Source organism: Rattus norvegicus, chromosome 16 (genome assembly GCF_036323735.1).
Source record: "Rattus norvegicus strain BN/NHsdMcwi chromosome 16, GRCr8, whole genome shotgun sequence".
In the NCBI taxonomy this organism is placed as follows: Eukaryota; Metazoa; Chordata; class Mammalia; order Rodentia; family Muridae; genus Rattus; species Rattus norvegicus.
In genome coordinates, this window is record NC_086034.1 from 58528176 (window position 1) to 58545323 (window position 17148).

General features: G+C 38.5%; 1 protein-coding gene across 3 annotated transcripts in view; it reads right to left on the reverse strand.

Annotated features, from left to right (window-relative positions):
• The window catches only part of Zdhhc2 (zinc finger DHHC-type palmitoyltransferase 2), a 69600-nt gene that overhangs the window by 16245 nt on the left and 36207 nt on the right, over nt 1-17148 (reverse strand). For 2 of the 3 annotated variants that reach the window (XM_039094197.2, NM_145096.3), the window contains 5 exons: nt 16483-16515; nt 10655-10775; nt 8533-8665; nt 4079-4205; nt 3635-3727 (listed from right to left, as the gene is read on the reverse strand). In XM_039094197.2, coding sequence (XP_038950125.1) covers nt 3635-3727; nt 4079-4205; nt 8533-8665; nt 10655-10775; nt 16483-16515 — 507 coding nt within the window. The remainder of the gene's footprint in view (nt 1-3634; nt 3728-4078; nt 4206-8532; nt 8666-10654; nt 10776-16482; nt 16516-17148) is intronic. The other variant, XM_008771288.4, reaches the window with a different exon arrangement.

A 17148-nucleotide genomic window follows, 5' to 3' on the forward strand; every position in this document is an offset into this window, starting at 1 on the left:
ACTAGACAAGGCTGCCCACTCTCTCCCTACTTATTCAATATAGTTCTTGAAGTTCTAGCCAGAGCAATCAGACAACAAAAGGAGATCAAAGGGATACAGATCGGAAAAGAAGAAGTCAAAATATCACTATTTGCAGATGACATGATAGTATATTTAAGTGATCCCAAAAGTTCCACCAGAGAACTACTAAAGCTGATAAACAACTTCAGCAAAGTGGCTGGGTATAAAATTAACTCAAATAAATCAGTTGCCTTCCTCTATACAAAAGAGAAACAAGCCGAGAAAGAAATTAGGGAAACGACACCCTTCATAATAGACCCAAATAATATAAAGTACCTCGGTGTGACTTTAACCAAGCAAGTAAAAGATCTGTACAATAAGAACTTCAAGACACTGAGGAAAGAAATTGAAGAAGACCTCAGAAGATGGAAAGATCTCCCATGCTCATGGATTGGCAGGATTAATATAGTAAAAATGGCCATTTTACCAAAAGCAATCTACAGATTCAATGCAATCCCCATCAAAATACCAATCCAATTCTTCAAAGAGTTAGACAGAACAATTTGCAAATTCATCTGGAATAACAAAAAACCCAGGATAGCTAAAGCTATCCTCAACAATAAAAGGACTTCAGGGGGAATCACTATCCCTGAACTCAAGCAGTATTACAGAGCAATAGTGATAAAAACTGCATGGTATTGGTACAGAGACAGACAGATAGACCAATGGAATAGAATTGAAGACCCAGAAATGAACGCACATACCTATGGTCACTTGATTTTTGACAAAGGAGCCAAAACCATCCAATGGAAAAAAGATAGCATTTTCAGCAAATGGTGCTTGTTCAACTGGAGGGCAACATGTAGAAGAATGCAGATCGATCCATCCTTATCACCCTGTACAAAGCTTAAGTCCAAGTGGATCAAGGACCTCCACATCAAACCAGACACACTCAAACTAATAGAAGAAAAACTAGGGAAGCATCTGGAACACATGGGCACTGGAAAAAATTTCCTGAATAAAACTCCAATGGCTTACGTTCTAAGATCAAGAATCGACAAATGGGATCTCATAAAACTGCAAAGCTTCTGTAAGGCAAAGGACACTGTGGTTAGGACAAAACGGCAACCAACAGATTGGGAATAGATCTTTACCAATCCTACAACAGATAGAGGCCTTATATCCAAAATATACAAAGAACTCAAGAAGTTAGACCGCAGGGAAACAAATAACCCTATTAAAAAATGGGGTTCAGAGCTAAACAAAGAATTCACAGCTGAGGAATGCCGAATGGCTGAGAAACACCTAAAGAAATGTTCAACATCTTTAGTCATAAGGGAAATGCAAATCAAAACAACCCTGAGATTTCACCTCACACCAGTGAGAATGGCTAAGATCAAAAACTCAGGTGACAGCAGATGCTGGCGAGGATGTGGAGAAAGAGGAACACTCCTCCATTGTTGGTGGGATTGCAGACTGGTACAACCATTCTGGAAATCAGTCTGGAGGTTCCTCAGAAAATTGGACATTGAACTGCCTGAGGATCCAGCTATACCTCTCTTGGGCATATACCCAAAAGATTCCTCAACATATAAAAGAGACACGTGCTCCACTATGTTCATCGCAGCCTTATTTATAATAGCCAGAAAATGGAAAGAACCCAGATGCCCTTCAACAGAGGAATGGATACAGAAAATGTGGTACATCTACACAATGGAATATTACTCAGCTATCAAAAACAACGAGTTTATGAAATTCGTAGGCAAATGGTTGGAACTGGAAAATATCATCCTGAGTGAGCTAACCCACTCACAGAAAGACATACATGGTATGCACTCATTGATAAGTGGCTATTAGCCCAAATGCTTGAATTACCCTAGATCCCTAGAACAAACGAAACTCAAGACGGATGATCAAAATGTGAATGCTTCACTCCTTCTTTAAATGAGGAAAAAGAATACCCTTGGCAGGGAAGGGAGAGGCAAAGATTAAAACAGAGACTGAACGAACACCCATTCAGAGCCTGCCCCACATGTGGCCCATACATATACAGCCACCCAATTAGACAAGATGGATGAAGCAAAGAAGTGCAGACCGACAGGAGCCGGATGTAGATCGCTCCTGAGAGACACAGCCAGAATACAGCAAATATAGAGGCGAATGCCAGCAGCAAACCACTGAACTGAGAATAGGTCCCCTATTGAAGGAATCAGAGAAAGAACTGGAAGAGCTTGAAGGGACTCGAGACCCCAAAAGTACAACAATGCCAAGCAACCAGAGCTTCCAGGGACTAAGCCACTACCTAAAGACTATACATGGACTGACCCTGGATTCTGACCCCATAGGTAGCAATGAATATCCTAGTAAGAGCACCAGTGGAAGGGGAAGCCCTGGGTCCTGCTAAGACTGAACCCCCAGTGAACTAGTCTATGGGGGGAGGGCGGCAATGGGGGGAGGGTTGGGAGGGGAACACCCATAAGGAAGGGGAGGGGGGAGGGGGATGTTTGCCCGGAAACCGGGAAAGGGAATAACACTCGAAATGTATATAAGAAATACTCAAGTTAATAAAAAAAATATGTTTATTTTATGTGTATGAGTAATCTGTTTTCATGCACAGGCGAAGATCTCATTACATTGGTTGTGAGCCACCATGTGCTTGCTGGGAATTGAACTCAGGACCTCTGGAAGAGTAGCCAATTCTCTTAAACACTGAGCCATCTCTCCAGCCCCCATGTTTTAAGTCTCTTAAAACCTTAATGTGATTTTAGAATGTTTGCCAAAATCACAGCCTTGAAGATAATTCTGGGAACACTCCAGAATCCATAGGAAAAAGCACTGTAATCAATACGAAGTATCCACAGGGTAACTGGCCCAGTGCAACTAAAAGTATAGAAATGAAGAAAAACTTTTAAAATTTTATGAATGAACTCTAAAGTTTTATAAATGATATCATGGTTATGTTTTTGTTACTGACTTTCATTTAAAAATCCGGGTATGTTGCTTTTCATAAATATATAAAAAATAATATTTCAAAATGTTGGAAATTCCTATATAAGGTGAGGAGAGATGGCTCATCCGTCAGCAGCACTTTCTGCTTTTGCAGAGGACCTGTGTTCAGTTCCCAGCATATACATGGTGGCTCACACAGATGTCTGTAACTCCAGGAAATCTGACTCCCTTTTATGACTTTGTGGTACCAGGCTAATATGTGGTACACATACATACCAACAGGCAAAACACTTAGCACACAAATAAAATAAATAAATCTCTTAAAAATTCACAGTAAGATGTAAGTATCCTTCTAAAAGAAAAGAAGATAGCGTCTTGTTTCTTTTGAAATGCTAGGCTCAAAACCAAAAATCGCAATATATTTTATTCAATTAAAATGTTTAGAGATTTAAGAACCGTTTTCTAACTGTGGCCACTATGAACAGAATTGTATGAAATGTAATTGAAACTATGTATCCTCTTTACTATTCCACTGTCTCCCTCCATCTTTTCAAGTGGAAACCATTATAGTAAAATGTCCTTCACCTTTAACATAGTTTTCTCAAAGGAACACAGAATCAAAAGATACAACACACTAAAATACCTCACTTGAAAATAAACTGGGGGGAAGAAAAAGTAGCATTACTTTTTCGCTGTTGAATTTAGTCCTGCAGGAGTGGAAGGTTGTTCAGGATCCTGGTTAACAAGGCAAGTTGGAAAGGAACAGCCATCACCTTGACTGCAATTTAAAAAGAAAAAGAAAGAAAAACATTCAACCTTCTTAATGCTGTGACCCTTTAATACAATTCCTCATATTGTGGTGACCTCCCCAACCATATAATAATGTTGTTGCTACTTTCTAACTGTATTTTGCTACTGTTATGAATTGTAATGTAAACATCTCATTTGCGAGATATGATAGGCAGCCCCTTTGAGAAAGTCATTCCATCTACAGAGGGGTTGTGACCCACAGGTTGAGAAACACTGGTCTAGACACCCCTGTGAAGAAAAACAACAGATTTAACTCTGTCTTGTGTGTGCTTACTTTTATTAATTTGAATTAATTAAAAAAACTTTCAAAACAAAGTACCTTGAAAATATTGGTAACAGCCAATACTTCTTCTCATCGCCAAAAACTTGTCGCATGTTTTTACTGAAACCCAAGCTGAATCCGTTCTTATCTGTTCCATGTCTAAATACTGGATTTCTGAATGCCTCTAAAAGGAACAGAGAAGTGATACTATGAATTCAGAATGTATATACTAGCAACCCCATAATACTGAAACAAGTGTAGTAGGGGAACTCCAACAACTGAAGGGTACTGTACATAGTCTTGAAACTCAGGTTGTCGATTCTGGTTTAAAATATTAAGAAATGAGTAGGTCTGTTTTAATTTTTCACTATTAATTTTTTACTATTATAAGAGTACAAGTGCTCAAAAGAAAATTAGAAGATACAAATGAACAAATAAATTAAAATTCATACCATCCAGATTTTTATTTTATTATTAGTGTGTGTAGGTCAGAGGACAATTCTGTGCAGAGGGCTCCCCCTTCCACCTTTATATGGAATATGGGGATTGAATTCAGATTATCAGCCTTTGTAGCAAGTGTTTTTTTTTTTTTTTGTTTTGTTTTGTTTTTTAATCACTGACCTACCTTTCTAAATATAAATGGGTGGACATACTAAATAATATTGAAACACTGAAATGTATTTTAAATAAAATATAAGTATATTTTAAGTATACTTGATAAACTCTTAAATTAAAAAAATCCATTTTTTAACGTCATTGAAATTTTTACCTCATCATAATTTTTTTCAATTGACCCAAAAATACACTTTATAGTCAGCTTGTCCAAACAAAAATTCAATTCCCAAACAGACATGTCGGTTATGTCCACTCCATGTATCAAAGCTGCGGTCTAAGAATACATTAGAATTGCCCACGGTCACATAACAAATACAAATGTGGAACGTCTGAGAGGCCATTGATGATGTTCTTGTCACAACGCAACGCCACATTCTCCTCTTGAGTAACCCTGCAAAGCAGACTCTAAAACCTTAACTGTAGGATATCATCACATTTGGAAGTAGAGAGATTTTTGCCCATCACTTTGGAGACAATCTAACCAGCAAAGTCAGACACTAAGAAACATGATGCTATGAGATCTGAAGTCTTTGATGATCCTGGATGTTCATGTTTAACAAAAGTTCTTTATTAGACAGGGTCTTGCCTACATAGCCTTGCTATTTCTCAGGGTGGTGCTTTGTTTCTGGTCATTTTCCATCACATTGACGTAACCATTGTTCCAACTGGCAGCATTTTCCACAATCCACTCAACATCTTTTCACGCCTTCGAAGTTGATAATAATGCTACCCTCACCTCTAACTTTGTCAATACCTCTTTTACTTGTTTTTTAGTAGCTAAGCCTCATCAAATTAGTTATATTATAGCAGCCTTATTTATAATAGCCAGAAGCTGGAAAGAACCCAGATGCCCTTCAACAGAGGAATGGATACAGAAAATGTGGTATATCTACACAATGGAATATTACTCAGCTATCAAAAACAATGACTTTATGAAATTCATAGACAAATAGATGGAACTGGAAAATATCATCCTGAGTGAGGTAACCCAATCACAGAAAAACACACATGTGGTATGCACTCATTGATAAGTGGATATTAGTCCAAATGTTTGAATTACCCTAGATGCACAGAACACATGAAAATCAAGAAGAATGACCAAAATGCGAATGCTTCACTCCTTCTTTAAAAGGGGAACAAGAATACCCTTGGGAGGGAATAGAGAGGCAAAGTGTAGAACAGAGGCAGAAGGAACACCCATTCAGAGCCTGCCCCACATGTGGCCCATACATATACAGCCACCCAATTAGACAAGATGGATGAAGCAAAGAAGTGCAGGCTGACAGGAACCGGATGTAGATCTCTCCTGAGAGACACAGCCAGAATACAGCAAATACAGAGGCGAATGCCAGCAGCAAACCACTGAACTGAGAATAGGACCCCCGTTGAAGGAATCAGAGAAAGGACTGAAAGAGCTGAAGGGGCTCGAGACCCCATATGAACAACAATGCCAAGCAACCAGAGCTTCCAGGGACTAAGCCACTACCCAAAGACTATACATGGACTGACCCTGGACTCCAACCTCATAGGTAGCAATGAATAGCCTAGTAAGAGCACCAGTGGAAGGAGAAGCCCTGGGTCCTGCTAAGACTGATCCTTCAGTGAACGTGATTGTTGGGGGGAGGACAGTAAGGGGAGGAGGATGGGGAGGGGAACACCCATAGAGAAGGGGAGCGGGAGGGGTTAGGGGGATGTTGGCCTGGAAACTGGGAAAGGGAATAACAATTGAAATGTAAATAAGAAATAAAAGATGAGAAAAAAAAGAAAAATGAGTTATTAGCTTCATTTCTTTTCTTTAAGTTCTTTTCTATTGTCTCCTGTCTTCACTGTCTCCTTGTCTCTGCTAGATTTGAGTTTACTCTGCTCTCCTTTTACTGGCACCTCCCAGCACATACACACAGTTACCAGTTTAAGATATTTCTTCATTCTTAATATGGACATTTGGAGGTGGGCCTTTCTCTCTGAGGCCTTGAACTGGCCTGTGTTTTGTGTCAACTTGACATAAGTTAGAGTCATCAGAGAGAAAGGAGCTTCCCTTGAGAAAATGCCTCCTTGAGATCCAGCTGTAAGGCATTTTCTCAATTAGTGATCAAGCGGGAGGGGAGGGGTGCATTGTGAGCGGTGCCATCCCTGGGCTGGTAGTTCTGTGTTCTATAAGAAAGCAGTTTGAGCAAGCTAGAAGAAGCAGTCCAGTAAGCAGCATCCCTCCATGGCCTCTGCATTAGCTCCTGCCTCCCAGTTTCTGCCCTGTGTGAGTTCTAGTCCTGACTTCTTTAGGTGATGAACAACGACCTTCAATGTGGAAGTGTGAGCTGAATGAACCTTTTGAACCTTTCCTCCCCAATTTGCTTCTTATTCATGATGCTTTGTGCAGGAATAGAAACCCTGGCTAGACAGGCCTGTTTCATGCCTTATGTCTTAATTTCTTTTCCTGATGCTGTGATAAAATATTTCCACAAAAGCAACTTAAGGGAGAAAGTGTTTCTTTGATTCCAGTTCCAGGCTATAGAACACCATGTCAGAGAAGCAGCACTGTCAGGAGCTTGAGGCTGGTAGTTACATTGTATCCGCACTCAGCTGAAGAGAACAATGAATGCTTGCTGCTCTTTCAGTCTCTTTCTCCATTTATACAGCTCAGGATCCAAGCTGGAGAATGATGTCACCCACAGTAGGTAGGTCTTCCTACTTCAAGTAAGGTAATTGAGACAATTCCAGCCCCCTTATCTGGGGCAATCTCCCAGATGATTCTAGATTTTGTTTAACAACGATAACCACTTCTTGTCTGCAGAGTGAAGTGGAAACTTCTGTTATGTTATCTTTGGAAAGTCAGTTGTATCAAGTGACGTCTGCCAGGGCACACAGGTGGAAGGATGTTTTGCTCAAGCAAACATGAGAATGGATGCATGATGTTCAGAAGGTCATATAAATATGGCCCCGTGGTAGTGGGGGCTTGAACATGGGTTTGCTTTGCTCGACCTTGCTAAGGTCCTCCCTACATATTGGTTCACCTTACACTGCATAGCTGAGCTCCGCTTGTTGCTGAGCTTGTGGTGACACCAGAGAGAGAGAAACTCTTCAAAACACTTCTCATGAAGTTTCTGCAGCTTCATGCCACCCTTGTGGCCTCAGGCTGGTTGGCGAGCCTTGGGCTTTCTTCTGGATTGAACCACCCTTGCTGGTTTGTGTGTGGTCACTGCCAAGTGACTTGGACTGCAGCGTCTGATTCGTGTTTAGTGTTTGCTACTGGACTGAACTGCTGATATCCTGACCACGAAGACTGGGCTCACCCCAAAGCTATTTCTAAACAGGTCTACTTCCTCCGTGTCTGAGTAACTTACCTTTTCCATTCCTTCTGCTGGGCGGTGGGCTAGAGGGGAGGTTGATCACTCATTAAGGTAGTTTGAGAAAAACTTATGCCTACAGTAAAGCTTAACAAACTCTGTTCTGTGCCTACAGTCTGCTGGCTGTTTCAATGGCTAACTTTTCAAAATGAATATTTCTTAGTGGGGTGAGGTTTTCCTTGACAACTCATTCAAAATGGAGCCATCTCCAGCCTTTCTGTCCTACGTCCTCGTCACGGCGTGTTCGTTTCTTTCAAAGCACTCTGCATTTTAAAGTTACTTTTATGTTTGAATTTTGCCTCTGTGCTCCTCAACTGGTTGCTTTTCCCTTGTCCTCCCCTCTGCATAAATACTGCTTTGCATACCATGCACAGTCAATTAATATATGCAAAGAATGAACATGTGTCCATATGACATTTCAAAACGTAGCAAATAAGAAAGATTTTTTTTTTTTGCTATTTCAAGACAGGTTGATGACTTCTGAGTATGACAACTTTTAGTGACTGACTGCCTATGTATTTAAAGGTTTGTTCTCTGTAATAATTTGATACTCACCTAATGTAGATTTATTTTTGCTGACTAGCCAGCAATGATAACCAAAAAGAGAGGACAAGCTGACAGAAAACATAGCTGCAGCAAAGAATAAAAACATAATATGGAACTTGGCTTGAGTATCAGGGAGACCATTCTGTAAGGAAAGGCAAAAAACAAAATGTTTTAGCAACAGAATGAATATTCCCCTACAATTATGAATTCATTTATATGATTGTCTTTTTAAAATAATTTACAATTAGAAAATGACACATAGCTTCATGCTAAATTTTAAGGGGAAAAGTATTTATTTTGTATTAAATTAAAGGCTTATTGGTATATGAACATCTATTCAGAAAAGATTAAAGTTGGAATATTTATTTTGCTTTGCATAACCAAATCAAATTCCAGGAAAAAAAAAACGTGGCAGCATAAACCATACCAGTGGGAAACAAGATAAAAGAAACTGAACATTTCATTAGCATGCTGCATATTAATAAATGTTTAAATAATTTTATTATAATGCCAGAAAAATGAAGATTAGTTGGCATAATTTAGTTCATATTCTCATTGATACATAGATTACTATAAACAATAACATCAACTAAAAGAATACAGGAGATACCCCCACATGAATGCTTCAAGCTCTGGCAATAACATCATAGAAAGACCAACATTAGTAACATCTGTCTGAAATACTTTTAATACCCAGGGGCTGAAACCAGCCAGCTCTGCAAAACCAAGAGAGATGAGTTGCCTCTAGACTGAAAGGCTGGGGCCTAACTTTCAGCAAAGCACTAGATATGCAAGGGACCTCCCATTCTCACATGACCATACTGTTTCATTTCCCTGTGGTATTCACCATTGATATAGGTGATAAGACCTCAACTGGCAGCTTTTGACAGTAAGCTCTGAACGACAGAGACTTTGGTCTTTTCTGTTCAGATGTGTTCCGAGTTTGAAAAGAAAACCACACATAGGAATAGAGGGCAGTGAGATTACAGTCTGGTAGACATTCATTAGGGATCAGCCGCAAACCAGAAGTATCCTTGAATGCTAGAAACACATCAACCCACCTGTTTCTTTCTGTTTCTTAGCAATGGGACCAACACAAATTAGGCATTCACTAACTCTTTAGTATTCAATTTGGTTTACACCTCATTTAATTACCCAACAATTCAGAAATTCTTGCCATAATGAAAGATAGTTTAATGAGAATAAAATAAAAAAAATTCAGTGAGAAAGCAACCCCGGCAAGGACTAGAACACTTTCTAACCAACATGTCATGCTCAGCAGTAATGTTTCTGCAGTTTCCATACTCTAAATTTGTTTCTGACTTATTTTAAAAACATATAGTGTGAAACAAACAAACAAACATCAACTGAACTACCAGGATATAACAGTTTAAAAGATAATCTAGTACATGAGGAGAAAACATTTGTGCTTATCTAATCAATTCTCATTATTCACTGGAGTTAGGCTGCACAAGATTGCCTTGAACTTTGGATCTTGGGGGAACATGGGGCTGGTTTTCTCTTTTCATAGTGCCTTAAGCATCTCCTGACCAATTCACAACCTCATTTGATGTGGGGTTTTATCCAAATACCCCTTATTTAATATAGCGTGTTGACTTCTTGATATGGAAATTCTGAATAACAGCACCATAATTAATGTCTGGATAAAGCACGTATTTTCTCCATAAGACACACCCATAGGAATAGAGGTCTCATTTAAAATAATAGCATTTCATTAGTATGTATAAAGATAATTTTGGTACCTGTAAAATCAACACAAGGTTAAAAACCAACCAAACAAAAACCCAACATCAAAACATGAAAGCAAACAGACCTTGGGAGAAGATACTTGTTTAAAGGATGCTGAGAATGCATATGGTATAATAATACCTTGTTTACCTCAACTAGGAATACATGCACTGTGCAAATATGGACATATCTAGAATCTACTGAGAAAGCTCAGAGTACATTGGCTGGGAGTTATAAATAAATTTTGAAATGGTGAACACACAAACACAGACCATGAGTACAGAGGCCTGACTCTACACAGAATAACCCGATAAAGTCAGGGTTTGCAACAACTCACTGTTGAATGTTAATGCATAGGAAAGTCACTGAAGTGATGACTTACTGTCCAAAATCTGATAAAATACTGTAAATCTGTAGCAGCAATGAAAAGGCAGTACAGCAGAGAGTAAGCCAAGAAAAGGAGGAAGAATTTATAATTTGAAAATCCAACACAATTGTTCACCCTGCCAACAAAACAGAAAGAGTCTTAGTGAGTTACATCTCCAGACTAGGGATAAAAATGTTTAAATGTAGCATAATTTTTTTTTTGGTTTATGTTCATTTAAGACTCATCAGCATTTCATTCATAAAGAACAGTAACATTTTCAAACATGATAAAAAGGAACTTTTGCACTTAGATATTCAATGTTATTCTTATAAATTTGTATTTATTTTATATGCATAGATATTAAACCTACATGTATGTCTTTGCACCATGTGCATGTGGTGCCTATGTAGACTAGAAAGGGACATCAAGTGCCATTGGGCTGGAGTTGCAGGCAACTGTGAGCCACTGTGAGGGTTCTGGTAATCCACTTTCAATCCTTTGGAAGAGTAACAAGTGATCCTAACTAATGAGATATCTCTCTTTACCCTTTGGAATTTGTTGATCTTGTTTGACTAAAATTTTATGTCTATTGACAGTAATTACTGATTTTTTTCTCACTTCCTTTTACCTAATATGTACCATTATACTCTTTGATGCTATAAATTTCACTATTTTAGGGTCCTCAGAGAAGTAGATTAATATGTCTTCCTTCATCTGACTTATTGAACTTAGCACAATATTCTCAAGTTTCACTCACAGTTTAAACATTTAAATTTAGTCCTGTAAGCTGTAGTTTATTACAATTTATCGTATATGTTACCATATTTTACTTATATTGCATCCTTAGATATACATGGGCTCAGATATATTTGTCATTGTGAACACAGTAATGAATAAGATAGCAATGATTCTTTTTCACTTTAATATTTTTAGAGAATAACCTAGAAGTATGAATGCTGTGTTAAATTTTATTTTTATTTTACAATTATTGAACTTCAGATCCCTTTTTGGACCTGTTTCAACACCAGTACTGAATGGAGTTTGGTATTATATTTTCTGGACATGTGACTACTGAATATTTTCTTGGTATACACTCAACATATATACATACATATGTGTGTGTGTTTCTTTTTTCCCCCTTTTTTTCCATCTCTATTAAATTGGGTATGTCTTATTTACATTTCTAATATGTTATTCTTAATATTGCTTTAATCAACCACAGTGAAAGTCGCTGCACCTCATATACAATGAGTTACAAAATAATATACACATTAAGGCAGAGAGTTTGTGACTAAGCCAAAAGTGGCAAGCAGATGTGGGGAGTTCACTAGGTGATCTCTAGATTCTATTTGAATTATGATCAAGTAAGTCGAAGTCTCTTAAGTTTCCCCAAATTTGGTTGAAGCCCCTTCAGTGCACCTCACTGCATGTCATCATGGCAGTAAATAAATGATCGATCAATATGTACTAAATCAAAGAATTAAGAAGCAGAGGTGTGGAAGCCAGCTGGACAGAGTGTAATGCCCATTTGACATTAGATAGTTGTGAGGATGGACTGGGGGGTGGTGGAATCACAACTATAAATACCAATAACACAAAAACGAGGACATTTCGGTGTGTAGCTATTCTCTCTGCTTCCCATAAAATGAGGGCATGGCTCCACGCTCTTCTACAAACGTTAACACCCTCTGTAGCTGAACTGACTGATGCAGATGATGGAGTTAATTCAGTGAGCTTGGATGACAAATCACTGAATACAGTGTCTGCCTCCTGCTTCCTCTCCTCCCAGTCCCTGTTTCCTCTTGAGTCCCCCTCCCCCTCCCCTCCTCCTCGCCTGCCTTTCTCTGTGGATCTTGGCAATGAAACAATACATTTTTTCATTTCTTGCTTTTTGTTTGAAAACAACCTATGTTCTCATAAACTTTGTTCTTGTGCCTCAAAAAGCATAAGCAACAGCCGAGTCTTATAAGTTTGAACTTAAAGGGCCGTGTCCATGGAGAAGCAATTCACTGATAAGTGAAATTGCAGATGCACTCGACTTGTTAATGGTTACGACTGCAGCTTTGGAGGGCCCAGTGGGAATGCAAACAGATCTCTGAGACTGTTTTCTTATGGCACCGGAATGGAAAAAATGGCAAGAAAGAAGATTAGAAACAGTCCTGTACAGTCTTCCTCTAATGATCTCTCTCCAAAGAATGCAGGATATTACTGCCTTCGCTTTACTGGTGTTGCTTTAAAGGAGTAGAGTGGATAGACAGAGGTTGAATGAGGGGCTGGATGGGTATAAGCGAGGGTATTTATGAACCAAGTTACAGTGACTGCTGCCCACTGTGTCTCTTTCTGAAGGGATGTGAACAGAAGGTTTTTTATTAAATGATGAAGAACACTTTTACAGAAAGAAAACGATTATAATCAGGTTTTTATAGCACGTGATTGAGCCTACTGTAACTCATGCTCAAGATCCTTGGGGTAACTGGCCACGCAAGAACCAAGAGTCAAAACCAAGTGTTCCACCATTTGATATATGTACATAGATGATTCTGGAAGACCTATTTCAGGAGGAAACAGAGGAGAGTGTTTTCCTTGAACAATAACAGCACGCTTTTTCCGGACAGCTCTTGGGTAGACATTGTAACTGCCTACTATAGACTCAGTTTGGCCCTAGAAGGATCCAGCTGCACACGGCATTCCCCAGGGAGGACAACAATGATGTGTAGGCAGAAACAATACATTTTGGGTTATATCATTTTAAGGTTGTGTAAAGCTAGCTAGCTATGGGCTGTTTCACAGAAATGACTTTCTGAATACAACTAGAAAGAGACTAAAGGATATTGGAAAGAAAGTAGCTTTCAAGGCCCCCAAACAGAACTGGCTGTGCAACTTTGAGTCCACTCTTCCACTTTGCTGAGCCTTAGGGCCAACAGTATTATTTCTTTCTGTTATCAGTAAATAAAGATAACTTTTTTAAAAAATGCATGGTCTTTAAAACACAGTAGGCAATCAATATATTGAAACTAAAATTATTTACTTCTATTTGAGGAGTTATTAGGTAACTGCACCAAAGTCTTATAAATATAATTAATTAAAATTGTATGCTAAAGGAAAAAAACATTCATCCAGTAGAAAAAATCCAATAAGATCAATACTACAGAAACTCTCATTTAGTTAAAAAGACAGGTATGAGGCTGATCTCCTAAATCCTAATGGGTAGTTTTAAGTGTCCAAGCAGACCTGCAAGTCCATGAATACAAAGCCTGAGAGGCACTGTTTATCTAACATTTCAAATTCTCAGGGTTGATATGTACTCTGAAGTCCAAAACCATATACGAGACCTATATTAAAAAGTCAGCTGTATTTCCAGATAATGTCCTAAAAGCCCTTCAACAAATCATATTCAGATAACAGGTGTAAAATGATTTTCATATACTGGTGTGAAAACAGTTCCAGAATACAGTGAATGGGACAAATGATCCACATCCAATCTATCAATTCTGTGGCCATTTGTAGGGTTGCTGCTGTTGTTGTTAAGGGAAAGATCATGCACATGTATGTATGCATATACAAACATATACATGGACAATTTAGACCTAAACAGTAGCCATAACAATACCAAAAGTGGTTCTCTGGAATTAGGGAAGAAGTAAAAACAGACTCTAGAACCACACTATGCTTTATCTGTACTTGGGGGGCGGGGGAGTACTGAGGATGAACTCAGATTTCATTGTTTACTATGCATGTGCCCTACCACTGGGATACATCCCTAGCTCTCTATTTTAAAATTAAATTCCTAATTTTTTTTGTTCTGTCAGATATTAAACATAAGGCCTCATGCATACTGGCTGAGCACCCAGCTCATCCCATCTAAAAATTAAAAAGGAAAAAGTCGGATGCTGCATTGGATTGGCACCTGAAGAATATAAGACACCTCGAGTCCAGTAGTCACATACTGACACGGCTGCTGATTTCTGTAGGGGGTGCGGGAAGGCGCTGTGGGAACAAAGGTAGCAGTTTTGGAAACATCAGTGCAGGAGCGAGTTCAATGAACTTGAGATTGAAGAAGCTATGCTGTGCAAGCTTATCTCTTAATAGCTGCAGTCATATAGCAATTCTTGTTTACCTATTTAATAAGATCTAAGTTAGAAAGATCGTGAAATTATCCTCCTTTCTCACTGTGACATTTGAATTGTTGGATTATCGTAAGTCACTATTTTCTAGCTTTGAAAGTATGTGTATCTAACATTGGGTAGTAGGAGCCATGGTAGCCACTGACCTGGGACAAATCTGATTGTCTCATCTCCCCATTCTTTACATCACAACCTCTCATTTAAGTGGAAAGATTGGCATCAGCTGTCTGGCCTGATTCTACTGCCCACTGTGTTTAGATTGCACAATAAATCTAAACAGGAGAATCCTAGATGTGAGCTCTCCTCAAAGAAGACCCCGAGACAACAGCTTGGATACAGGTAGGTGGGCTTGTGTGTTTGTTTTTAGATAAAGATGGTAAGAAGAACTGCAGATGTATCTTAGGGCATGTTCAAGGTCCGGGGTTTAATCCCCATCACCGTAAAAAAGGAGAGGAAAAAGTGTCGATAGTGTTGGGTTATTGGTCAGGCTCTCACTGGCTGAAAGGATCATCCTAGAGGTTGGGATATCCTGGCACTTCTGGATTGACCGTGTGAGATAAGCAATCTTGTTTAGGTAAAAAGAAGCCATGATGGGAAAGTAAAGGAATGGAGACAGGTTTCTGAGACTGGGGGAGGTCATTAAACAGAGGAGCTGCTCCCTACGAGAAAACTGTAGTGGGGGCAAAGGAAGACAGGGAAAAGACAGATGAAGGTCAGGAAAACTTATAATTGTGGATATCAGGTGGGTGGGAGAGTGTGCTGAGAGAAAAGAATAGGGAACAAAAGAACAAACGTGTGTAAATTAGTACAAAGAGGGGTCGTTTATACAGATTTGTAAAAGAAGACCAGCATTCTGATAGGTGTTGACTACTCTTAACACTTTCAGTAAGAAACAAGAGAGGTATAATCCTAAGAGATCTCCAATGCATAGACCTTAACCTTCCCCTATTCTCTCCTGTTCCTAGAAAAATCATTACCTGTAGATATTACAAACTCAAGTGTAGACTTGAGAGCATTCATATCTCTTCAGTATGTCACCCATGGGAGAAGTAAAATTTGTGCGATCATTATAATTAATGCTTGAGTTCAGCCATGGCAACCCTAACATGATTAACATGTATGCATAATGCAAAACAGTAACAAGAATAGGAAAGTTGACTTTCCTTAGCAGATCTTTCAGATAGCCCTCCACAAAGTCACTTTAATTAATGACTAAGAAATAAGAAAAACAAACAAACAAAAATAAAAAAACCAAAACAAAAATCAAGAATGAGTTTTAGGTAGAAAATCTTGTTTAACCATATTTGTGTATTTGTTTACTATTCTACCCACAAATGCAGTTTCCTTGAACTTTTAAAAATGTTAAAGAGTATTATAAACTTCTGTTGAAGTATCACGGTATATAATTAATATGTGAGCATTTATATTTCTGGAAAGTATTTCAGTGCATCTGTGTTTATATATGTGCATAAAAAGAATACCATTTGTACATGTAAAACATGTAAAATTAGCTTTAATGTTATTAGCACACCGGTTTTAAAATTATTTAATGAAAATTCTCCCAAATGGAGGCTCTCTGAAACTAATTAAGTACTTGAAACTAAGCCTCCTAGGACAAGTAAGGTAAACCAATTAATAAAAAGATTTGTAAAAGGTGTCTCGATTTATTTTAAGTTTGTAACTGATAATAACTTGTTTTAATTATAGGTTCATACTCACCATGGGCAATGATGGTCCATCTTCAAAATACATCTAAAAATACCCAAAAAATAAAACGATGCCTTATGAGATATTTCCAACAGTTGTGGCACGTAGAAAACTACAGAATCATTTATTTAAAAATAGAATACAGTAAGGACAGACATTCTCATCTAAAAGGGACATTATAGCTGTCTCTAGTCATAATAGAACAATAAAACTTCCAAAGTACACTCCTCAAGATACAAATCACTTTCTTTTTAAAAGGCTACTATATTAATACAAGAGTGCTTTGCATTAAAACGTGCAGAACCTCAGTAAATGTACACAAAGCCTATGTAAAATTTGCTCTTTTCTATCAATCTTCAGGACAAGTTTTACTGTTTCTGTCACGTATTAAATGTACAACAGTATTTTAGTATGTGAAGCCAATCAAGGTGTCCTTTTAAAGGTAGAGAACAGACGCGTAGCATTCGCTGAGTGAACCTGCCACATGGCATTGCTGGAAGAGTACACTTTTATGTCACCTGGGGGAGCAGCATTAACTGTATCAATACTATGGCTAATACAAGGAATAGTCCACTCATGTCTCTAAACAGTGGCCTAAAAGCGTGAATGCAGACTGTGGTGGCAGTCTGAGAAGCGGTGGCTCAATGGTGAACAACACGCCCACGATCATGGGGATGC